This window comes from Mobula hypostoma, chromosome 9 (genome assembly GCF_963921235.1).
Source record: "Mobula hypostoma chromosome 9, sMobHyp1.1, whole genome shotgun sequence".
Taxonomy (NCBI): Eukaryota; Metazoa; Chordata; class Chondrichthyes; order Myliobatiformes; family Myliobatidae; genus Mobula; species Mobula hypostoma.
In genome coordinates this window covers 36,874,757-36,901,209 of record NC_086105.1, presented here as the reverse complement: position 1 = coordinate 36,901,209, position 26,453 = coordinate 36,874,757, and the positions used below count along the sequence as shown (strand labels likewise).

The 26,453-nt window shown below is 41.6% G+C and overlaps 1 protein-coding gene across 9 annotated transcripts in view; it reads left to right on the top strand.

The window, feature by feature from the left end:
• LOC134351648 (FYVE, RhoGEF and PH domain-containing protein 4-like) overlaps nt 1-26,453 on the top strand; it is a 274,569-nt gene that overhangs the window by 167,552 nt on the left and 80,564 nt on the right. For 7 of the 9 annotated variants that reach the window (XM_063058081.1, XM_063058084.1, XM_063058082.1 and 4 more), the window contains exon 2: nt 22,197-22,370. In XM_063058081.1, coding sequence (XP_062914151.1) covers nt 22,197-22,370 — 174 coding nt within the window. Of the gene's footprint in view, nt 1-17,038; nt 17,107-18,414; nt 18,553-22,196; nt 22,371-26,453 lie in introns of those variants that run through there. The other 2 variants (XM_063058080.1, XM_063058088.1) reach the window with 2 other exon arrangements.

The window sequence follows — 26,453 nt, the reverse complement described above, 5'->3', positions numbered from 1 at the left end:
AAAAAGGACAATAACACCTACAGTTGACCCAGTAGAAGCCACTGCGATCGAACGCGCCATCTTCCCAGAAATCGATGTTTCGGCTCAGGAACCTTCTTCAGGATGGAGCCAGAGCTGCTGAATTCCTCCAGTATTTTGTGTGTGTTGCTTTGGATTTCCAGCATCGGCAGCATTTCTTGTGTTGATAATTCTTCCTAGTTTTGTTATTTGCTCCTATCAGTACAGTGGCACTGTATTCACAAGACTTTAATCCCTGAGGGAAGCTTGCCTTGGCAATTCAAGATTAATGTAATAAAGCTCATTGTCTCTATTTTTCAAAAGCTTTCTGTGATTTATAACTAACTGTTTTGTAATGATGTGATGGCACTTTGTCCATTGCTGCATCAGGAAATAAGAGAGAACGTAGGAGGTCAGAGACCCAAACAACAGGAATTTTGCAGATGCTGGAAATTCAAGCAACACACATCAAAGTTGCTGGTGAACGCAGCAGGCCAGGCAGCATCTCTTGGAAGAGGTACAGTCGACGTTTCAGGCCGAGACCCTTGTCCTGACGAAGGGTCTCGGCCTGAAACGTCGACTGTACCTCTTCCTAGAGATGCTGCCTGGCCTGCTGCGTTCACCAGCAACTTGGATGTGAGTTCAGAGACCCAATTGTTTCCAAGCTGTCATCAATCCTGCTCTATATTTGACCTGTGAGGGGGAACAAGTGTAGCAAAGGCTCCTACTTCCTCTCTCCCCACAATCTCCCCTCTCCATCTGGAGAGCAGTATCTGACACGAGTAAATGAAATGCACCCTTGCAGGGTGTTGTAGGGTGGTACAAGGAACCAAGGCTAAGATAGGGTAAAGTCAGTCCTTTTCTTGTCTAACAGACATGGGTTCTGAAATTAGGCTGGGCAGCTAGTTTCTGAAGATAGTTGATGAATTACAAATGCCTTTAATTGCAAATTACAGTTGCTCAGTTTTAAAATGGCCGATGCACACAGCTCAATGTACTGGAGACTGTAACAGTGTGTTTGGGAAGCACAGTGGTGTAACTATCAGAGACATTGCCTTCATGCTCCAGAAACCGAGGTGTAATTCTGACCTCGGTGCTGACAGTGTGGTGTTTCTCTGTTCCCCCTACAACAACATGGGGTTCCAGTCCCCTCCCCAAATAATCCCAGTGATGTGAGGGTCAGAAAGCTAACTGCTCACAGTAAATTGCCTCCCTTGTGGGTGAGTGATAGAATCTGCGAGGAAGCTGATGAAAATATGGAAATAATTCAGAAAGAAATTAATGTGGATTATTATAAATGGGTTATTGATGGTTGCCATGGATTTAGTGTACTGAAGGATCTCTTTCCATGCTGGATGGTCTCTAATGTGCCAGCTGGTGATAGTGTGTAGTTGTTGATGGTGGTACTCATGGAATGATAATTTGATGCCAGTCTTCCTAAGCGCATCTTACAGTAGTGATAACTTCCCTAAACATCCATGCAGCCGTGCTAACATCCCTAAGCACATCTTGCAGCAGTAGTAACTTCCCTAAGCACATCTTGTAACAGTGGTAACATCCCTAAGCACATATTACAGCAGTAGTAACTTCCCTAAGCACATCTTGTAGCAGTGGTAACATCCCTAAGCACATCTTACAGCAGTAGTAACTTCCCTAAGCACATCTTGTAGCAGTGGTAACATCCCTAAGCACATCTTACAGCAGTAATAACTTCCCTAAGCATGTCTTATAGTAACAGTAACTTCCCTAAGCTTGCAGCTGTAGTAACTTGGTGCTCACCTGCTGACATCTCCCCACCTATACAACTTATTGGGATCTTCACTGACATACAGGTGTGTTGAAGAGTGATGGGAAGTGGAGTCTGAAACTCACAAGTTTCTCTGACAGGACACGCCTGCACTCTCAGGACACCGAGTTTGCCTCCATGTCTCCAACCATCCCGGAATGGAAATGCATTTACTTTTTCCTCCTCTTGTTCTGTTCAAGATCCTGGAACTCTTTAGCCTAGCAGCACTGTCAGGGAAATGTCACCACAAACCATACAGTTCTGCAAGGTGCCATCCATCTCTCCATTCCCCATCAACTTCTCGGGGTGTCTCGGATGACTGATGGTGAGTGAGGGAGATGTAATCTAAAGGGTTGTGTGAAGCTGATGATGCCATCTGGGCAAGGTAAAATATGGTGTCTTCATCGATTGTGACTTCTGCTGTATCAGGAGTTTGAGGAGATTTGGGTTGTCACCTAAAACACTCAAAAACCTCTACAGATGTACCATGGAGAGCACTCTGGTTGGATCACCACCTGGTATGGGGGTGGGTGGGGGTGCTACTGCACAGGATCATAATAAGCTGCAGAGAGTTGTAAAATTAGTCAGCTTCTTCATTAGTAGTAGCCTCCATAGTATCCAAGACATCTTCAAGGAGTGGTGCCTCAGAAAGGTGTTTCCATCATCAAGGACCCTGCCCCCACCACCACCATCCAGGGTACGCCCGTTTCTCATTGTTACCATCGGGAAGGAGGTACAGAGGCCAGAAGGCACACTCAACAATTCAGGAACAGCTTCTTCCCTCTGCCATCCAATTTCTAAATGGACATTGAATCCAGGAATACTACCACACTGCTTTTTATTTAATTTCTGTTTTTACACTACTTACCTTAATTTAACTATGTAATATACACATATATACCTACTATCATTCACTTTTTTCTATATTTGTCACTTATTACATTGTACTGCTGTCACAAAGTGAACTAATTTCATGGCATAGACCATGATATTAAACCTGATTCTGATTCTTATCCAGATTTTGAAAGTAGAAGTATGATAATCATTTCATTGTTGAGTTTCCTGGACTCCCTGCATGGACAACTTCTTCTCCTTTTCTATCATCGATCACGGTGACCAAAGGCAATAGGAAAATACAGCTACTTGTTCCCTGCCCTACCAGCAAGCTTACCAAATATTTGGAGTATCTCCCATCAGCACTTGTAAACAACAAGCATCTTCTCACATAGTTATGGGCATGATTTCAGTCAGCATTTTCTGCCTTCAACTGTTGGAAGCCATTTATGAAACCATGTGCTCTGGTTGTGGATTAAGATGCATTGGGTACTAAAATTTAAAGTAAATTTATTATCAAAGTACTAAGACAAATGCACTGCTCCAAAGAACGCTATATGAGGTCATTCTTACCTTCGACCATTGGGCTCTATAATGAGTCAACCTTTAGCCAGGGAATTGATGACCCCCTCCTGTTAGACTGTTCGTGGTAACATTTTTTTATCCTTTCAACTTCTCTTCTTATATAGAAACATAGAAAACTTACAGCACAATACAGGCCCTTCGGCCCACAAAGCTGTGCCGAACATGTCCTTACCTTAGAAATTACCTTGGGTTACCTATAGCCCTCTATTTTTCTGAGTTCCATGTGCCTGTCCAGGAGTCTCTTAAAAGACCCTATCGTGTTCGACTCCACCACCGTCACCAGCAGTCCATTCCACGCACTCACCACTCTCTGCGTAAAATAAAAACCTTACCCCTGACATCTCCTCTGTACCTACTTATAAGCACCTTAAAACTGTGCCCTCTCGTTCTAGCCATTTCAGCCCTGGGAAAAAGCCTCTGACTATCCACATAATCAATACCTCTCATCATCTTATATGCCTCTATCAGGTCACCTCTCATCCTCCGTCGTTCCAAGGAGAAAAGGTCGATTTCACTGAACCTATTCCCATAAAGGCATGCTCCCCAATCCAGGCAACATCCTTGAAAATCTCCTCTGCGCCCTTTCTATGGTTTCCATATCCTTCCCATAGTGAGGCGACCAGAGCTGAGCACAGTACTCCAAGTGGCGTCTGGCCAGGGTCCTATATAACTTCAACATTAGCATTTGGCTCCTAAACGATTGATGAAGGCCAATGCACCGTATGCTTTCTTAACCACAGAGTCAACCTACGCAGCAGCTTTGAGCGTCCTATGGACTCAGAACCCAAGATCCCTTTGATCCTTCATACTGCCAAGAGTCTTACCATTAATATTACCTTCTGTCATCATATTTGATCCTCCAAAATGAAGCACCTCACACTTATCTGGGTTGAACTCCATCTGCCACTTCTCAGCCCAGTTTTGCATCCTATCAATGACCTGCTGTAACATCTGACAGCCCTCCACACTATCCACAACACCTCCAACCTTTGTGTCATCAGCAGATTTACTAACCCATCCCTCCACTTCCTCATCCAGGTCATTCATAAAAATCACAAAGAGTAAGGGTCCCAGAACAGATCCCTGAGGCACACCACTCCATGCCTCCATGCAGAATATGACCCGTCTACAACCACTCTGCCTTCTGTGGGCAAGCCAGTTCTGGATCCACAAAGCAATGTCCCCTTGGATCCCATGCCTCCTTACTTTCTCAATAAGCCTGGTATGGGGTACTTTATCAAATGCCTTGCTAAAATCCATATACACTACATCTACAGCTCTACCCTCATCAATGTGTTTAGTCACATCCTCAAAAAATTCAATCAGGCTCGTAAGGCACAACCTGCCTTTGACAAAGCCATGCTGACTATTCCTAGTCATATTATGCCTCTCCAAATGTTCATAAATCCTGCCTCTCAGGATCTTCTCCATCAACTTACCAACCAGTGAAGTAAGACTCACTGGTCTATAATTTCCTGGACTATCTCTACTCCTTCTTGAATAATGGAACAACATCTGCAACCCTCCAATCCTCTGGAACCTCTCCCGTCCCCACTGATGATACAAAGATCATTGCCAGAGGCTCAGCAATCTCCCCCCTCACCTCCCACAGTAACCCGGGGTTCATCTCGTCCGGTCCTGGTGACTTATCCAACTTGATGCTTTCCAAAAGCTCCAGCACATCCTCTTTCTTAATATCTACATGCTCAAGCTTTTCAGTCCACTGTAAGTCATCCCTGCAATCGCCAAGATCTTTTTCCGTAGTGAATACTGAAGCCATACTCATTAAGTACCTCTGCTATCTCCTCTGGTTCCATACACACTCTTCCATTGTAACACTTGATTGATCCTATTCTCTTACACTCTTCACATACTTGTAGAATGCCTTGGAGTTTTCCTTAATCCTGTCCACCAAGGCCTTCTCATGGCCCTTTCTGGCTCTCCTGATTTCTTTCTTAAGTTCCTTCCTGCTAGCCTTATATACTTCTAGATCTTTATCATTACCTAGTTTTTTCAACCTTTCATAAGCTCTTCTTTTCTTCTTGACTAGATTTACAACAGCCTTTGTACACAGATAATATTTGTACCTGTGCATTGTAATTTCATTTGGGACCAATAAAGTATCTATCTGTCTAATCTGTCTATGTCACCATATACTACCATACTACCCTGAGATTTATTTTCGCGCAGGCATCCACAGTTAGTAGGAAGAAACACGATAGAATCAATGAAAAACTGCCAACAACAAAGGCAGACAAACCACCAACGTGCAGAAGGCAACAAATTCTGCAAATACATAAAAAGAGAAAAATAAATAAATAAAGGATGCTGCAAACATGAGTTATAGAGCCCTTGAAAGTGAGTTCATAGGTTATGGAGTCAGTTCAGTGTTGGGCTGAGTAAAGTTATCCACTCTGGTTTAAGAGCCTGTTAGTTGAGGGGTAGTAATTGTTCCTGAGCCTGATGGTGTGGGAACGCAGGCTCCTATTCGTCCTTCCCGATGGCAGGAGCAAGAAGAGAGCATGTCCTGGATAGTGCGGATCCTTGATGACGGATGCTGCCAACAGGTGATGGAAACATGAACTTAATGTGTACTCTGTGCCAGGTTTAATGGACATGATCAATTCCAGACTGTAATTGCACTTGATGCTTTCAGGAACAAATCGTTCATTTTTTATCGCCGACCGTAATTTCTAATTTGGTCACTGGATAGTAATCCTGAGCAAATCTGCTCCAGGCAACTATTTTCCCTGTCCCTTCACAAGGACACTTGACTCATTTGGAATCCATGATATGTCGATCAAAGGTGAGGTCTGACAACCTTGGGGAAAACTAGTTACCAAACACAAAAAAAGTCAGTATGATATTAGGTAATGTATTTACTTATTGCAGGGAAGAGAGCTGTAAAAACAGAGTTATCCGTCAAAGATAGCAGTAGAATTAAGTATTGGTTTGTATACTTCACGACAGAAAGATATTTTTGATGTGGATACAATAAGTATATTCAATCATGATTTGTTTTGTTTCCAAGTTTAACTTGGAATTTCTAAGTAGATTGTGGTCTTTAAGTACAGACAGGCACTAAGACTCTAAGCTGATTGCACTTTTCTCTCTTCAGCTTTGCTGAAACATAAAGAGAACGTAGTCTCATTGATATTCACTTTTAATTCAGAGACTGGAGGTTTTTCTTATGAAAATAAACCTGCTGGAGATTGCATCAGGACAGGATGCACTTTCGGATGAAAAGTGGATATAGTATTTTAGGTTGATAACCTTAGAGTCATAGAAAAGTACAGCGCAGAACCAGGTTCTTCGGCCCATCTAGTCCGTGCTGAGCAATTTAACCTGCCTACTCCCATCAACCTGTACCAGCACCGTAGCCCTCCATACCCTTACCATCCACGTACCTATTCGAGCTTCTCTTAAACGTTGAAATCAAGCTCGCAAGCATCACTTGTGCCAGCAGCTCATTCCGCACTCTCAGAGCCCTCCAGGTGAAGAAGTTTCCCCTCATGTTCCCCTTAAACCTTTCACCCTTAACCCATTTTTGGCTGTCCTTGTGGCAAGGGCAGCCCAATCAACAGCAACAGCGGCTTAACTAAAAGCAGTTTGGAGAGACACTAACGTCGCTCTCAGATCCAAGCTGACACTCCTGCGTGCACTTGTGCCCTCTGTCGTCTTGTATGCATGCGAGTCATGGACTTTAACAGCGGAACTGCAAAAGAAGATCCAGGCAGTAGAAATAAGATGCTTCAGAAGGCTCATCAGCATCTCCTATAGAGACCATGTCTCAAACAACGAAGTATGAAGAACCATCACCCAACACGTGACACTACGAAGATCTAGTGTCCACAGTAAAGAAGAGGAAACTTGAGACGGTACGGCCACATAACAAGATCAAGTGAACTCTCAAAGACCAATCTTCAGGGAACGGTGCAGGGGAAAAGAAAAAGGGGCAGACAGAGGAAGAAATGGGCAGACGTCATTGCAGAGTGGACCGGCGAGAGCTTTGTCGCAACCCAGGCACCCGCCCACAGTGGAGGCAACTGGTGCAGCACTCATCTGTACAGCACCCCTACGACCCAGGCGGGTTGTGGGATTCGTAACCATAACTGTAACCTTAACCCATGACCTCTAGTTGTAGACCCACCCAACCTCAGTGGAACTGCAATCATACCTGCTGGTTTAGTTGCTAAGTATAACATTTCTAGCATTCAGAATACTTTGCTCTGGATTTTTATTTATTCAAGAACTAACAAAAAGATCAATGAATTACTTCATAATTTTATGCCTGTACTAATTTCTATCGCTAGAACAAAGTCATTTTTAGACTGCAGTTGCTTATATTAGTTCTGGTTTGCACTAGCCAGTCAGTTTTAAACCAAAAGCATATGCTGGTTGTGGAAGTCCAAAGGAAAAAAAGCAGGTCATGGTGAGACTATTTATCAATCCATCAACCTTCATCTACTGCATGTTGCCTCCACCTACTCTATTGTACATTAGCCACATTGCCTGACAATTCAACCTTCAAAGGTTCAATTTACTGTCAGAGAATGTATCCAATATACATCCTGAAATGCTTTTTCTTCACAAACATCCACGAAAACAGAGAAGTGCCCCAAAGAATGAATGACAGTTAAACATGAGAACCGCAAAGTCCCTCCTCAGTTCCCCCCTCCCGCATGTAAGTGGCAGCAAGCAACAATCCCCTCTCCCCCCACCAGCAAAAACAAATCGCTTGCGTTCAGTAACGGTACTGATGCGTGTGCTAAGCAATAGCAAAGACACAGACCAAAATTACCCCAAAGGCTTTGCATTTCATCCGACATTCGACAAACCACAGGTTCTCTCTCTCCCTAATAAGGGAGTGGGAGGTGTCCCCCATTTTCACAGCAAACAGGAGGCATGACAATAACCTGCTGGTTTACGATGTTGGAAGTCCATTTTGTCGCTTTTTTCGAGCTCTGTGTCCGAAGATCACAAAGACCGCGGGTCTTCGGGCCCACAGCGAAAGATTTTCCGGCCTCCCTGACGACACACGAGTCTCCTGCCATGATACCGACCCTCGATCCACCCATATCCAGAGCCCAGAGATCTTAGGCTTCTGAACATGGTCGAGACTCTCAGGCCAAACCCATGGCATGTCGAATAACAGCCAGTTATAGAACCCTGAGAACGGGTCCCATTCCCACAAAGAACCGAGGCCTGCATGTAACTCCAGGTCAGGGTCTTCAAAAGAGCCTTGAAAGGGAAAAGTAAAGATATTAAAGGTGGAAATAGAGCTGTTTTCGAAGATGCAATCAAAGGAGTTGTGGTTTAGCACCATTATCCCTCCAATTTGACTCCAGATCAAAAACACAAGGCAGGATTTCATTTCCTTTCCATGAAATGTCACAGCTGCATATCATGTTGAAAGCTTGTTTACTTCTGAGCATGGAATTGTGAAGTAGAAATGTATCACAGATCTTTACCCAATATGTTACTTTCTTGAAGCTGAATGGGAAAATATGTTCAATTAAATGCTTATGTCGTCCCGTTGAATTTTTAAAAAATGGATTAAGATCAAGCTGAAATTATTTAGTCAAAATGGATGTATTGGGCTGGTTTGGATACTAAATCCTTTAAATAAATGAAGGTACAGGAGACTAGGCTAGAAAGATTAAAAACGCTCAGGGCTTAATGTAAAAGGTATTTTAGATATAACAGAGAACAACCAGGTTTCTGATCTAAAACAAAATGCTGGAAATACTGAACTGCTGAATATTTCCATAAATTTCTCTTTATTGCTCACTGCCAACCTCTGTAGTATTTTGCTTTCGATCATTTTATTGATTCAGTTGCATCCACTAGGATTCTGTCTCATTCTGACATCAGCATAAAATTAATTAATTTGTAATTGAAAATGCTCAATTCAAAATTCTACTAGTAAACTATTCAAAGACTGTTCATCTTTATTTAATCTAAAATGGAATTCATTTGAATATGGATCTGAGGATATGAGGAGCTCTATAATATAAATCTGTCATTATAAAATATGTGTACAACCTGGGTCCTGTGGTAATATTGCTACCAGCTGAAATGCATCTCTATTACACTGGCAGCAACACAATAATTAGCATCTATGTAGCAGCTTTAATCAGAAGAACAGATTTAAGAACTTGCCCATTATACTACACAGCTTTACAGAAAAATGAAAGAAATTATTTAAGAATCTGGATTCCCATTGAGTGATCAACATTTGTTTTCTGTTCTACACATTGAAGTGGCTTGATTAATTCACATGGTGCAATATTTCAGAATTGTTTCTCTGATGATCGGTCTCACTTCTTCCTGTTTCATCGAACGTAGAGCATAGAAAAATACAGCATAAGAACAGGCACTTCAGCCCAAAATGTTATGCCGAAATTAAATGCCTACTAAACTAATCCCTTCAGCCTATGCAAATCCTTTCCCCTCCATTCTATGCCTATCTAAGAGCCTCTTAAAAAAACCATTGATGCTTTTGTCTTTACAACCGACTCTGGCAACACATTCCAGGCACCCACCACTTTCTGTATAAAATAAATAATTAAAATAAATGAAAAATAAATTTGTCCCCCACATCTTCTTTGAATCTGCCCCCTTCCATTGTAAATGCTTTTCCTCTAGTATTAGGCATTTCAACCCTGGGGGAAAAGATACCAGTTCTCGACTCTTAAGTCCCTCATAATATAAACTTCTTTCAAGTCTCCCCTCATCCTCCGCCATTCCAGAGAAATCAACCAAGCTTGTCCAACCTCTTCCTGGTAGCACATGCTCTCTAATCTATGCAGTTTCCTGGCAAACCTCTTCAAACCCTCTACAACTTTCCTCTAATGGGGTGAGCAGAACTGAATCCAATACTGCTGATGCGGCCGAACCAGAATTTTATAAAGCTGCAACGTACTGTAACTCCCCAAGTCAATTCCTTGACTAATGAAGGCAGTATTCACTGCTGTTATTACCCTACCACCTGCGCAGCCACTTTCAGAAAGTCTTCTCTTGAGTTAGGCTAGGGACATAAGAAAAAGAAGCAAGAGTTAGCCATTCCTACTGCTGCTCTGCTGTTGAATCAGGTTCTGGGGTCATAGAGCCATACAGCACAGAAATAGATCCTTTGCACCACTGAGTCCATTCCACCATCAGGCACCATTGACACTAATCATGCATTAATTCCACTTTATTCTCCTCATATTCCCATCAATTCTTCCCAAATTCCACCTCTTGCCTGAACATCTACAGTGGCCAGTTAACCAACCAACTACGTGTCTTTTGGGATGCTGGAGGAAACCAGAGCACCCAGGGGAAATCCATGCAGTAAGAACTCTACATAGTGCCAAGGCTGGAATTGAACCTGGATTCATGGAGCTGTAATGCTGCAGCTCTACTGGCTACACCACTGTGCCCATCTTTTCAAAGAGGCAGATTTTTACCTGAGTGCCACTTTTTTGCACTAACCCCTTATTTCATGAGCAAGTCCCCTTTATCTTTGCTTGCATACTTCAGTAAACTTTAATTTGAAAGCGTACTGTATGCAAATTTAATTACAATTCTTCATGCATCATGTATCTGAATACAATATTGTGAGCTACAACAGTCATGTGGGATCCCTGTAAAAGTGATTTGCCATTGTTGCTCAATTGCAGTTTACTGTCCCCTCAGCTTGTATTTGCAGTGATTTTAATTTTTGTAGATAATCACTATGGCAACAAGCCCTGAACTTTTTATGTTGTAGTTTGGATTGAATTGTATTTTATCAGTTTTAAGGATGACTCTGTAATTTATAACAAAGCTACCTTTAATTCTTGAACACTCCACTGTCAATATCAATCAGTCCCCTCACAGAGGAGTAAAAGATAGCAATATCTCTGACTCTCACTGGGAAGTGATTAAGGGCTCTTGTACCTAGTCATTGATATGCACCTCTCTCGTTTGTGTTGTCAACGGCTGACATATGAATGCTGAGCAGGATTTCCTGTAACAGATTGCTTCACAATTTCAAAAAGTGCAAATATTGCTGAATACGGCAATCATTTCTAACATGGAGAGAAGTCATTGCTGAAACAGCTGAATGTAGTTCGGCCCAAGGTACTGCCTTGAAAAATATCTTCAATGTTGCCCTATGTACTAAACACTGTTCCTGCTCTTCTAGTCTTCACTGTCTGACCTCCATTGACTTCAGTGTAATTGTTGTACATGATCCAAACCAGATGTGTAGTTTCTCTCACACATGCACCTCCTTGTCTCAGACCTGCCCTCCCCACACCCAAGGAACTTGCTTCTCCATTTTTTTCCAGAGGTAAGCTGGAAAAAAAATACTTGATGCAGTGAGATGAAATACAAACCACAGAGCTGGTGCCAGAGGAGGAAGTACAAAATGACCCAGTGCCTGAAGAGTAGAAGGAGAAAGAATGAGGTTACCAGGTGAAGGGATTGGAGGACTCCGTTCAGTAACCATTGCAAACCAAAGGATCTGTTCCATGTTCAACAGTAATGTAGTATACAAATAAACTTGGAGAATTACCCAGCTAATACTAAAGAATCCTTCAAATGTTGTTTTGGAGGGTCCATCTGCTCTGAATATAAGATGCCTGTAAATGAATCCCTGAACCATTCAGCGAAATAGCTTGCTACCTCTGTCCCCAGTGATCTATACCACACTCTGAAATATTTTCTGTAGCACAGCCTGATATTTGTGGATAGCTTGTGGTTTTTTGGATTTCATGGGAATTCTGACACCTGGAGGTGGCCATCTCCTGCCATCCGTCTCATACATTGGACCAAGTGAGATTCCTGTATTGCTAGCCCGTAAACCGCCCCCCCCCCGGAAATCAGGGCTACCTTCTGGCATTTATTTCTCTCCAATCCCACCCTCTCCAAACCCCACCTCTCTCCAAACCCCCCCCCCCCCATGGCTTTATGTGTTGCTGATATCTGAAGTATTTTGGATGTGGCTTTAAGAGTTTATAGCCTTCTCTGGTTGGTCCACGCCAAACTTTGAAAGTTGCGTGCCATCAGGAACCAAGCTGTTTCAGCATGTTTCTTGCAATGTTTCCGCTGTCTTGTTAACTAGTTTCACAAGTACATTTTTGTAGGGAGCTGGGTAGGCATTAGTGTTGAAAAGAACAATGGTTCGGAGCACCAGGAAGAAGTGAAACCTGACTTTGCTGCATTTTTGTTCAAAAAATACAGTGCCATCTTCTCTATCCATCCAAATGAATGAGGTCGAGTTGGGGATCTTTAGTATGGAATCTCATTTCAGTTCTGGAGTGGGATTCAAGTCCTCGGTCTTCTAACTCATAGATTTTTTAAGCAGCCACCAAGCAATATTTATTGGACTATGTTGTATTCCAACACATTCCAATAAATATTGGCTTCTCTGAGTATTTTTTCATAAAACTTAAGATCATACGGTAAACATAATTGTTTTCCTAAATCTTACCTGCTGCCAAACTGCAAAAAAGACAAATATTTAGTGGAGAAAATAAATGGCACTTTTATGTAGTTCATCTTATTAATAGTTTCAAAAATTTAAAGAGTATTGGCATACTTGTTAATAACAATACTCATTCCCATCAACAATCACATGAAAGATGGGATTGTAGTGAAAATACCATCTATCGTTAATTGGCTCCACTGCGTGCTTGTACTCTGGCAACACGTGTAGCAAAGTCAATGCACAAAAGTAATCAGATTAACACACACAAAATGCTAGCAGAACTCAGCAAGTCAAGCGGGAATAAACAGCCCCCTCCATAGATGCTGCCTGGCTTTCTAAGTTCCACCTGTATGTTGTGTGTGTAACTGCGGATTTTCAGCATCTGCAGAATCTCCTGTGTTTAAGGTCATCAGTATTGCAATATAGGTGACCTCATCATCATGGGGTGTAGGGATTGCATTCCAAGAAGATACACTGTGCAGTGGATTCCAATTAACTGGGACACATTGGGACCAATACATTTTGTCCTAATTAACGCGGCTGTCCCAATTAGCTGAAGTTTTTTGGAAATTGTTAAAAAGATATTAAAAAAAGACAAACTACCATTTAACTGAGCAACAAATTCTGTATTTAAATTAGAACACCTTCAATACTACTAAGTACCATAAAACTGTGTATCAGTTCCTAATAGTTAACGACAGAGGAATTCATCCAGTTTATGCTGCCATGTTCTTTTGATTGAACAAAATCAACGCAGACACCTAGTGCAGATAATGGATTGCTTTCATACAATGCTTTCGATGATTGCATCCTCAAAATCTTCATTTTCATTGTAACATTTGAGATGATTGTCAATACCTTCAAATTCTTCATAGTTCTTAACTCATTGAATTACTGAGTTCGTTTCATTTTCACTCCCAGCCATTTCTGGCATCTCCAAGCCTGAATGCTTAAAACCTCAGTGAGCAAAACAGTTCGAAATTGTCCTACTGCTTATTTCTCCCCAACTATCAGTGACAAAAATCACTGCTTTTTGAACACAAATACATGCAATTGATGCTATTTATAAACTGTTCACTCTAAGCTTGGTGTAGTGTGTAATGGACACGCAGAAGTGCATGTGACTGACACTAGTTCAAAACTGTTTGGCAACAGTCTCGTGTTCCAATTAAGCAGTATAATGTCCCAAATAAACAAAGAGAATCCCTATTTTTGTTTAGTTTTTGTTCTTTAAGAGTTGTCCCAAATAAGCAGCTTCCCCATTAACTGGAATCCACTTATCATGATTTTCTATAACACAAATCTGCATCCTCTGCATGTGTCATGGAATGGAATTTGAACAAAAAATAAATTTTGTGCTTATTTATTTATTTTACATAAACATTTTGGAAGACTGAATTTTGTATTGCGTCCCTGATTTTTTTGGTAATGATTTATAAATTCCTTAAAGATGAATTTGTTACCCAAACTGCTATAATGCAATGTTTCCCTGTATTGAATGAGCTTAGGTCACTAATTTTTCTAAATGCATTAGTTATTTTTACAAGACAGAAGTCTGAACTTTGTTTAAGCCGCATTAGTTTATTTCAGGTGCTAACTTGTCATTAATTATGGGCAGACACATTCAGTGTGATATGCTGAACCATATTGGTAAAGGCATCAAAAACCCTGTAACTTATATATAGGTATCCGTTAGTCTCGTGAGACCATGGATTTGCGCCTTGGAAGGTTTCCAGGGCACAGGCCTGGGCAAGGTCGTATGGAAGACCAGCAGTTGCCCATGCTGCAAATCTCCCCTCTCCATGCCACCGATGTTGTCCAAGGGAAGGGCATTAGGACCCATACAGCTTGGCACCAGTGTCGTCGCAGAGCAATGTGTGGTAAAGTGCCTTGCTCAAGAACACACACGCTGCCTCAGCCAAGACTCGAACTAGCGACCTTTGAATCACCAGACAAACACCTTGACCACTTGGCCACGCCAACACAGTAGGCCCCATACCACCAACGTTAAGGAGGGCCTAATCCAAACTTGCAGGGAATACTGGAAACGGTCACTAAAAATGTACATTTGGTGTCTATAAATATTAAGCAGAGGTCTGCAAGTGTGCTTCTTGCAGAACCTCTAATGAACAGCATTGTTTGTCCCTTCCCTGGACCCACCCAATAACACTACACTTCTCATGTTTTGTAACTCCAAAACATTAAGCTAATTCAAAGGAAAACTGGGGAGTCAGAAGATAATTCATGTACTTCATTTTTACTTTTTAAGCGAGGTGCATATGTATGATGATGTATGCAATTCACATATTTTTGCATATAACCTGTAATGAATTATTTAAACAAATAAAGAATGTTTAATCAACAACATAATTACAATATTACTCAAATATTACTGAAATATTAAATACACAACACTCCTCCTTGCTTCGCTATAAACTAACTCGATACAGAATGCACCTCAACTATATACGCAATATACTGTATAAGACAACTACTACATACAGGCATCCGCAGCACATTAAATTTTAAATTGTCCCATTTAGCCCTAAAGATTAATCTTTGTGGAAGATTTCTTACTCTGTGGGATAACATCTTTCCTGACAAAGGAGGTCGCTCTGCTTGGCAGGTGAGACTTGTGGCTGTGAAACAGTCTCAGGTTCTGGGGCCTCCTCCATGGCGGTTGTGGGAGTTGACTTTGAGACTGTTAGAAGTGATTCTGACTGCTTTCGATACCTTTCTTCTCGTTCCTTTTTCTCTAGTTTATGCACCTTGATCTTGGGAAGATTCATTAAGTCCACTGGAGTATTCTCTGATTAATCCTTCTATTGCTCTTTTTACAATCTGATCTCTCTTCTTGGTTTCCTCATCCACAATATCATCTTGATGAATCCTTTGTTTTTGTATCTCCATTTACTCATTTCTTTTTGGCCTTACATTCATCCAGCTGTGCTTTGGTCTTTGCATCTATTTTTACAAGCAGCTTTTCACCTCCCACTTGAAGTTTCATGCAGTAACCTTAATGCACGCAGAGTAGATTCTGGTTCTTTATACTCACAAAAGCTGAACACTTACTGAAGCTCCTTGAAGCCTCTTCTCCTTCTCCTCCATCTTGTTTTACAGTGGGTGGCATCCAGCTTAATGGTGCATTACTGCCACAACCTTGAACTCTCTTCCAACTTAAAACCAAGCCACATTTCTCAAGTAACTGCCTGATTAACATATCAGAGGCTTTCTCAGATATGTTACCTACAAAAACTGTCGTTGTTGGATGACTACTTTCATCACTTCCACACTTCCTCTGAGCAACATGGCCCTTCCTTGGTCCAGTATGCTTTCAGATCAGAGGCACGGAGGTTGGCACCAGCACCTGTTTTCCCTCTGTTGAGCAACAAGTTATGATGTGCAGCATGGAGACAGTTGTGGTATCATGCACTACCTTTCTTAATTCATTTTTAGTTGACTCTTTTGATCTGGCACGCAGGGGGTGGATGGATCTCCAATCAAGTTATAGTTGTCTCAGCCAATCATTTCCCAACAATGCTGGTCCTCCTGTTTCTTCCCCACATACAATCCCAATGTGGCTTTTTGGTTGGTGTATTTCACTGTTACGAATCTCATTCCCTCAGGAGTTTTTTTTTCCTTCAGTATTAGTTCTTAGTTGGATATCTACATGCTTCAGTCATTTGAAATGCTGTTCAAACTCATTTTGCGGATTGACTGAAACAGCTGAGCCAGTGTTCTGTTCCATTTTAATTAATCTGCTGTTTGCTTTTGGCACATGCCATATTGCTTGTTTTCATATTGTAAAACTCAAAGCTACCCAGTCCCGTCCCATTCTCATTATTATCACGCAAACATGAGGAATTCTGCAGATGCTGGAAATTCAAGCAACACACATCAAAGTTGCTGGTGAACACAGCAGGCCAGGCAGCATCTCTAGGAAGAGGTACAGTCGACGTTTCAGGCCGAGACCCTTTGTCAGGACTAACTGAAAGAAGAGCTCGTGAGAGATTTTTTTTGGATCTCCCCCTCCCTCTCCCACTTTCAAATCTCTTACTAGCTCTTCCTACAGTTAGTCTTGATGAAGGGTCTTGGCCCGAAACGTCGACTGTACCTCTTCCTAGAGATGCTGCCTGGCCTGCTACGTTCACCAGCAACTTTGATGTGTGTTGCTCATTATTAGCAGATTGTTTATCAAAAGCACGCAGAATAGTGCTCCTAAAACACTGCTCAATCTTTTCAGTATACAAAATCCAGTTATCAGTTGTTTTATCAAACGCTTCAATCTTTCCAATGTAGCCAGCCATTTTTATTTTTATTGGTTATTATTAGTTTATGAACCCTTAAATTCTTCTGTTTCCTGTCTTTTTTTTACTCAGTTATGCCTTCCCTCCTGAAGAACACGTGCTGCACTTTTTAAAAACTCGAACGTCTCACTGCGCTTCAAGTAGGTAGTCTCAGGTTCGTTTTAAAATACATCACCACTGTTAATGCTCTGTAACTTCAAAACATTAAACTAATTCAAAACAAAACAAGAGTCAGGAGATAAGTCGTATTTTATTTTTACTTGTAAAGTGAGGCCCGCGTGTATCATGACGGATGCAATTCACGTATTTTTACATATAACCTGTAATTATTTAAATAAAGAATGCCTACTCAAACAATATATTTACAATATTACTCAAATATTACTTAAATATTAAATATTGAAATCCCTTTCACTTGCCTTAAGATACTGTTGTTTAATTCTACATAATGCCAGTGCACAATATGAGCTTCCTGCCTAACCATTGCCATTAGCAATTTGACATTAATAAAAAACAGATTTGCTGCATTGACATGACAAATTACCTTTTCCTACAAATTCGGGAGACCTGGTACAAATTAGGTGTTGTTTGCTGAAGTTTCCCACTTGGTGACCTGAAGTTTTGGACCTCGCGTTTGCCAGGTAAGGTACTGGGTGGGCCATGGGGCAGTGTGAGGGTACTACACCCAACATTTCCATCTCCATTTAGAGAGGCTGGCTGTCAAATTGTGGGCTATCAGCACCAGAGTGACAGAAAGGACAAAGATTGGGCTCAATATTTGAGGGAGATAAGCAAGGCTTAGGGGAAGGGAGCTTAACGAACATCAGCGAAGAGTGAGAAGGGATGTCAGGACCTGGGGTGGACAGAATCGGTGGTGGCTACTACAATGGCAGGGCTTGGGAAAGCTAGAATCTCAATGAAGTATGTCCGATTCTTGACCTGGCAATGATTGACAACCTTCTCATAGTTCTTGGGGTCTGAAACCCTAGTCAGATCCATAAATCATGTAGCCATATTTAAATATTGAAATGAACTTGCAACCTCCCCTAAAACTGGACAAAGCAGTTTCAAATTAAATGGAAGTTAATAACCTACAACTATTCCAGCCGAGCCTGAACCTGAGACATAATTTCCTCAGTTAGCTATGTTCCTAACTCCACCGATGCTGCATTGGTATTCCCCACAGTCATCACTTCTGATCAAGATTTTCACTTTAACTTTTAAAATATTGTTTGTTTGAGAGAGCATTTTTTGCAATGATGAATGCAGCAAATGGGTGGATATGCAACATTATCCAACGAGGGTATTTTGTTAATAGTTGTATGTATCTTTTAAAAAAAACACTCATATCTTACAATTTTAAGTTTGTTGTTTTTTTTAGGTGTTTATTTTAACTAGTCAGTAATTAATTTTGTTAAAGTTCGAGGAGGGTTTATCAAACCACGTGAGATCAGTGGGCGCTGCTGTGGACGAGCCAGTGCAGGAATACGTACCAAGGGATGAGATACTTCCTGAATGCAAAGAGGGACCAAGATGTATCAAGTTCTAGTTATCCTGGCCTAAGGCTACTTATTTCTAACACAAATGTACGTGGCAAGGTTTGTTCTCATTAGCAGTGCAAATAACATGTAAAATATGCGATTCATAAAGTGAGGCATTAAAAACGATTACTCAAAAGCAAAGGATAATGGAATTGATATTCAAGGGGAATTACAAAATTGTCTAGAAGACAATTGAAATGAAATAATGAAAGATTTGAGCAAAGTATAGGAATGAAAATGAAGAGGTGGAAAAGACATGGGAACAAACAATAGAAACTAAAAAACGTGAGCAGTTGCATTTTGAGAGGGTGTAATTGGAGGACACATATATTAAATTGTAGAATCTAGAAAAGCTTTAGGCCCAGGAATGGTTCACCCTTTTCAGGTTGTCTCTGCACATAGAGAATGACTTACTTCATCTTATATGGGTTTGGAGGTGGCCGATGTGGATTCTGCAGACTCTGCCACTGGGTAGGAGTTGCTTGCTAGGTTGGTGGATAATAATGTGGAAGGTAATGTTCCCTTCTGTATGCTTTTGACAAAAGGATTCAAAGTTCTTGGTGTCCTCTCAATTTTGATTGATCCCAGACCAGGGAATTGCCACATGTCAGTTTGTCAGCTGCCTGGTAATCTTGTGCCATGATAAGGTTCTGAGTAGATGCCTGTGTTGGAAGGCTGGTTTTGACTGAGCAAAGAATGTGGCCCACACATCACAATTAGAATCTTGGGGGGGGACATTGCCTTTGGCTGAGTTATTTTCAAATCAAATCAAATCAAATTGAGTTTGTTGTCATGTGCACACATTCAGCAAAACATGAAATGCATCGAAAACATGCTTGCAGCAGCACTACAGACAACACACAGCAGCATAGTGGTTAGCACAACGCTTTACCGTACAGACAACCAGGGCTCAGTTCCCACCACTGTCTGTAAGGAGTTTGTACATTTTCCTCGTGACCGTGTGGGTTTCCTCCCACAGTCCAAAGATGTACCAGTTGGTAGATTGATTGGTCATTGTAATTGTCGTGTGATTAGGCTAGGATTAAATTGGGGGTTTGCTGGTTAGTGCAGCTCAAAGGGCCGGAAAGGCCTATTTCATGCTGTATGTCAATCAATCAATTAATCAATCAATAGTACCTAAATTATACATTGAAAAGTGTTGTGCAAAAGCAAGATTTTAGTGCAAAAAAAAGAATGAAACAATAAAAGGCAAGTTCATGGAAATACAATCAGTGGTCCATAGTCCTACATTGCTCTTCAATGGTTCTGGCAATATTGGCCACCAGTATTGTGGACTCTGCTTTACCTGTGATAGACTGGGGTATCCACTACTTCTTGTAGGTTTTCTGTTCTAGAACATTGGTGTTCCCGTTCCAGGCCGTGATGCAACCGGTCAGTATACTCTACACCGAAGTATAAAATTTTGTCAACGATTTGGATGATATGCCAAATCTGTGCGAAATTCTAAAAAAAAGCAGAGGCGCTGCTCTGCTTTCTTTGTAATGGCACTTGCCTGCTGGGCCCAGGGCAGGTCCTGTGAAATGATAACGCTGAGGAATTTAAAGTTGCAGACTCTCTCCACCTCTGATCCCCTGATGAGGACAATGACCAACACGATCCGAGTGTGTGCGGAGGAGCAGCCTGCAAGTGTCACCGTGGTTGCCCCCAACTTCTGACCCTGTCTTTTATGTCTTTGGAGAGTGGGGAGAAGCTGGAGCACCAGAAGGAAACCCATGCGGTCACAGGGAGAACGTACAAGTTCCTTACAGTTAAACCTTGATGGCTGTTGCTATAATAACATTACACTACTCTGCTGCCCTAGGTAAAGAATACTGTACCATATGCTGTTCCAGTATCCTTTACTTCAAATGGCCAGTGGCTCTGCTGGTCTACTGAAGGGAATGCTGAATTTTGCTATTGATGTCTGCCCACGTGGAGAGATGCCCTTGACATATGGGCTTTGTGGATCATAGCCTACCTTGACACTTTTCACATAATTGCCTGGAAGGTTGAAAATCTGGATAAGAGGTGCAACACAACAACCTCTCACTCAACGTCTGGAAAAATAAAGAGCTGATGGAAGAAATTGGGGGTCCATGAGCCAGTGCTGATTAGAGGACTGGAGGTGGAGAGGGTCAGTAACTTTAAATTCCTTGGTGTTATCATGTCAGAAGATTTGTCCTGGGGGCAGCATATAAGTGTAATTTCAAAGAAAGCATGGCAGAGCCTTTCCTTTAGAAGTTTGACATGTCATCTTAAACTCTGACAAACTTTTATGGATGCACATTGGACAGTATCCTGACAAGATGCGCAACGATCTGGTATGGAAGCACCAGTGCCCAAGAGTGGCAAATCAATAAAAAGTGATGGATACAGCCCAGTTCATCACTGGAAAAGCCCACCCCAACCCACCATTGAACACATCTTAACAGGAGTACTACCAAAAGAAAGCGACTGCATCATCAAGGACCCCCACCATCCAGGTTATGCTCCCTTCTTGCTGCTAGCATCCAGGAAGAAGGTACAGGAGCTTTGGGTGCCAAACTGTTAGGTTCAGAAACAGTTATTACCTTTCAACCATCAGGCTCCTGAACCAGCATGGACATCTTCACTCACCACAACACTGAACTAATCATTGAACACAACCTTTGGACTCGCTTTCAAGGACTCTGCAATTCGTGTTCTCAGATTTATTTGTTTGTTTGTTTGTTTATTATTTGTTTGTTTTTGTCCTTGCACAACCTGTCAGTCTTTGGGTGTAGCTTTTCTTCTTTGTTCTATTCCAAATGCCTGTAAGAAAATGAATTTCAGGGTTGTATTTCATAACATATACATGCTTTGACAGTAAGTTTACTTGGAACTTCGAATATTTGTGCCTGAGAGAGTCACAGTGAATGGATACAGGCCTTGCCACCTTGCCTTTTCGCCCCACTTTTCCAAAATGTTTCTATTCCTCATCACTATTTTCTCATCCATTTTTGTACAAATATTATAATTCAGTCTAGAGTAGGGGTTCCCAATCTGGGGTCCAGGGACCCCTCGGTTAATGGGGTGGGTCCATGTCACCATATGCAATCCTGAGATTCATTTTCTTGTGGGCATGCACAGCAAAGACAACAAACTGTGAACATACAAAGTAAAAGAAAATAATAATAAATAAATAAGCAATAAATATCAAGAATATGAGATATAGATTCCTTGAAAGTGAGTCCATAGGTTGTGGGAACAGTTTAGTGGTGGGGGAAGTTAAGCTGAGAGGTTATCCCCTCTGGTTCAGTAGCACAGTGGTTGAGGGGTAGTAACTGTTTTTGAACCTGGTGGTGTGGGTCCTGAGCCTCCTGTCCCCCCTCTATGATGGCAGCAGCGAGGAGAGCATGGCCTGGGGTGGTGGGAGTCCTTGATGATGGATGCTTCATTGAAGAGATTTTTTATTGGCCTGGATAATGGTTCAAACAATGTATTGATTCTTTTAACTTCAATCAAGACTGACCTTACTCCATCACAGTAATGACTGCTAACTATAAAAAAAATTGAGTTATTGACAATATTTTTCTGTCAAAAGCAATTCAAGATGAAGTATTCAGTTAACGTAGTCTTCAGATGTGAGGAAATCAAAAATAAATTGCCAAATTGAAAGTGCTAACCACAGCTAATCTTTATAATGGTTCTTTCTGTTGTTTTATCCACAGCCAACAGTTTCAAACACTTGAAGTTTTCTGCATCAGACCGTGGGTCCAGTCTGCCAAATTCTTCTAAGCCAATTGTAAGATCTTTCAGGAGTACAGCAAGAAATGATGCTCAGGACATAAATGGGAGAAATACCCCAATCACAGTCAAATCACACGCAAGTCCAAAGCCTCAAGGTAAGTGACTGAAATAAATGTTCATTGATGCTGCAGGTGGCAGATTTTGTGCTGTGATAGATAAATGTTGTTGCTTGGAATTTCCTTTGAAGTCTGCATGCATCTTGGAAGAGGGCCAGAATATGAGGGTGCTTTCTGTGGTAAAGTTTTCAAAGCAATATGTTAGAAAACTAAAATGGAGTTAGAGGACTATATAAAATAGCAATAAGAAGCACAATGCCAGCATTCTGAGAGAAGCAATGGTCACATTCGTCTTGAATCCTGTGCAGAATGCTGTCCTTTAAAAGAAAATGCTCAAGTGCACCTCTGTATGCGAGGAGCCTCAGCATGACGAGGTCTTGCCTGCTGTCCTGGAGTACTGAGAGAGCTTGGATTATTCCCAGAAGCAGCTGATTAGACTGTATGCGTGCTAAAGGTGGACATTATTAAAGGACTTCTGCTGTGTTCAGCAATCTGGAGAGAACTGTAAATCAGAGCTGATCTCCTCCACAGCAAATGCCCAACACACTGCACTGCAGGCCTGAGTAGGAACATGGTTCACAAAGAGCTTAGGAGCAGGAAACATAGACCAAAATGATTCTTTTACATTAGCCATAGAAAGAGACATCCCAGCCAGTGTTCCCTCTAACTTGTAACAACCAGTGTGCACAAAAATCTTGTGCTGTGCAATTTTTTGCCCAGTGACAACAAAATGTGCACACTGAATTTTTAAATGGAAGTAAACCTGAAGCTATTCTAAGGATAGTTAACTATCAAGTCCAGTTTGTTGTTTGTTTCAAAAAAGATATATAATAACGGTCAATAAGAACTTTGATCTCCTCTGGGTTTGATCATTTTTACTTGCGTTCATCTGCACTCTTACAAAACATACGTATCAGGCCTATAGCAAGTAATGAAGGGTTCTCTCGCCATCCAATGTGATTTGCTTGCTAAATGATGCTTTTAAAAACTCAAGTTTCCAAATATCACTCCACTTCTTCCCACTTGCAAAATCTCCAGCAACTTTTGCATAGTGACAATACACGCAGGTAATGCCAGTTTCTGTATTGAACATTAATATTTCTCATAGTTGCATGTTCCTGACCTCATGAATTTTTGGTGTAGCAGTTTCTACAGTTTCATTAAGCTATTCTGCTTCAAATGAACTAGCAGTTTCACGCCCTTTGCTTCTTTGGAATTCGATGTAGTGAATCAATAATGTCCTCAATAAAAACAGTGTAAGTAAGCCAGTTCTAAAATCTGCAGACAAATCATCGCAAAATCCAACGTTGTCAACACTGTCCGCATCAGAAACTAGAAAAGGAAATGTGATTGTGTATGATCATGAAATATACTTAACCTGCCAATGAGATAGATGGTGACAAACTTTTGTATGCAGTTTAAATTCCTTTGTGAGCTAGTAGCAAAAGTTGAGTGCGTGCGCACACATGCACACACACCTTAGAGGGAACATTGGTCCCAGCATCGTTAGAAGGAAAGCAAACTACTCCATGCAGTTATACAGATCTCTATAGCATGGCATCGTCCAAAATAGGTCATGGCTATTGAATTGCAGTTATGGCTGTTCTGCAAGGCAAGTTTGGAACCCGCAAAGACTAGATAAGATAAATAAATAATGTATTCTGGTTTGTGGCTTGTAGCATGAAAGATGCCTCGGGCACAAGGAAAATAACCCTGCTCCTCTTCCCCTGAATAATAAATCAGGATTAAAATTCTAACCAAGAAGACCTTTCTGAAATGCCCTATTCATTCCTTACTCCACATCTTAACTAGATTAGTGAGAGTGAGCAGCTTCATGTTCCTGTGTGTCAAGATCTCTGAGGATCTAACTTGGTCCCAACATATCGATGTAGTTATAAAGAAGACAAGACAGCAGCTATACTTTATTAGGAGTCTGAAGAGATTTGGCATGTCAACAAATACACTCAAAAACTTCTATAGTTGTACTGTGGAGAGCATTCTGACAGGCTGCATCACTGTCTGGTATGGAGGGGCTACTGCACAGGACCGAAAGAAGCTGCAGAAGGTTGTAAATCTAGTCAGCTCCATTTTGGGTACTAGCCTACACAGAACACAACCGTACACAGATCAACTGAGAGACGGACACACTACAGCCACTGGACTTGCTTCTCAGTGACGGATCTCTTGGATCATTGAGATCTCTTCTGGGGGAGGTATGATTTGTCCAAAAGTGATGGGTTGCACCTGATCCCGAGGGGGACCAATATTCTCGCAGGCAGGTTTGCTAGAGTAGTTAGGGCGGGTTTAAACTAATTTGGCAGGGAGGTGGGAACTGGAGTGAAGGGTCTCAGGATAGGACAGATGGTGAAAAAGCAAAGATAACAGCAGTCAAACTGTCAGGAAGGGCAGGCAAATGATAGGACAAAATTGCAGCCAGCAGGTTGAGTATCAGTGCATTAAAGATACAGAATCAAGAAGGGTAGCAAATACGGTGCTCAAAAGTGTTATATCTCAATGCACGAAGTATAAGAAATAAGGTGAATGATCTTGTTGCACTAATAAATATTGTCAGGTACGATGTTCTGACCATCACTGAATCGTGGCTGAAGGATGGTTGTAGTTGAGAGCTGAATGTCCAAGGTTATACGTTAAATCAGAGGGATAGGAAAGTAGGCAGAGGGGGTGGTCTGGTGCTGCTGGTAAAGAGTGACATCAAATTCCTGACTCCTTGTGGGTTGAGTTAAGAAACTGCAATGGGTAAGAGGACCCTGATGGCAGTTATATATAGGCCTCCCAACAGTAGCTGGGATGTGGACCACAGCTTACAATGGGACATAAAAACGGTGTGTCAAAAGGGCATGGGAGATTTCAACATGTAGGTCAAGTGAGATAATCAGGTGGGAAATGGATCTCAAGAGAGAGAGTTTGTTGAATATCTACAAGATGGCTTTTTAGAGCAGTTTGTCATTGAGCCTACTAGGGGATCTAGGGGATCAGCTATACTGGATTGGTTGTTTTATAATAAACCGGAGATTAGGGAGCTTAATGTGAAAGAACTCTTAGGAGGTAGTGATCACAATATGATTGAGTTCATATGATTAAGATGCAAAGGGATTTGGGAGTCATTGTGCAGAACATCCTAAAGGTTAACTTGCTGGTTGAGTCAGTGGTGAGGAAGGTAAGTACAATGTTAGCATTCATTTCAAGAGGTTTAGAATATAAGAGCAGGAATGTGAGGCTGAGGCTTTAAAAGGCACTGGTGAGGCTTCGCCTTGAGTATGTGAACAGTTTTGGGCTCCTTATCTAAGAAAAGATGTGCTGGCATTGGAGAAATTTCAGAGGAGGTTCACAAGGTGATTCCAGGAATGGAAGGGTTATCATATGCAGAACATTTGATAGTTCTGGGATGAAGGGGGGGATCTCATTGGAACCTTTTGAATCTTGAAAGACCTAGATATGTACGATGTGGAAAGGATGTTTCCCATGGCGGGAGAGTCTAGGACAAGAGGGCACAGCCTCAGGAGAGAGGGGCATCCATTTAAAACAGAAATGCGGAGAAATTTCTTTAGCCAGGGGATGGTGAATTTGTTAGCACAGGCAGCTGTGGAGGCCAGGTTGTTGGGTGTATTTAAGGCAGAGGTTGAGAGGTTCTTGATTGGCCACGACATCAAATGTTACGGGAAAATGGCCGTGGAGTGGGGCTGAGGATCAGCCATGATTGAATGGTGGAGCAAACTCGATTGGCCAAATGGCCTAATTCTACTCCTATGTCTTGTGGTCTTATGATCATGTCCCCAAGAGCATTGGGACACCCGCAACAGAGAAAGTTGTCTTTGGCAAGACACCTGCCAAACCTACTGCCACTCCACAGGTACAAAGGTGCTATACTGAGAGAAACCGAGCACTACCCAAAAGATTGAACCTTCAGTATAGTGAAGTTAGTTATGGACTGTTACTGTGAAAGCATGTTTACTTGAATATAGTTAAAGTGAAATTGCATGTTTTGTTACATATACAGTTTTATGTTACATTTATCCAAAGGGGGAGTAAGTGTAATGTGTGGATCTATTTCTTTTAGCACAATGACTCACCTTAGCACCAACTGTTGACGGATAACATCAG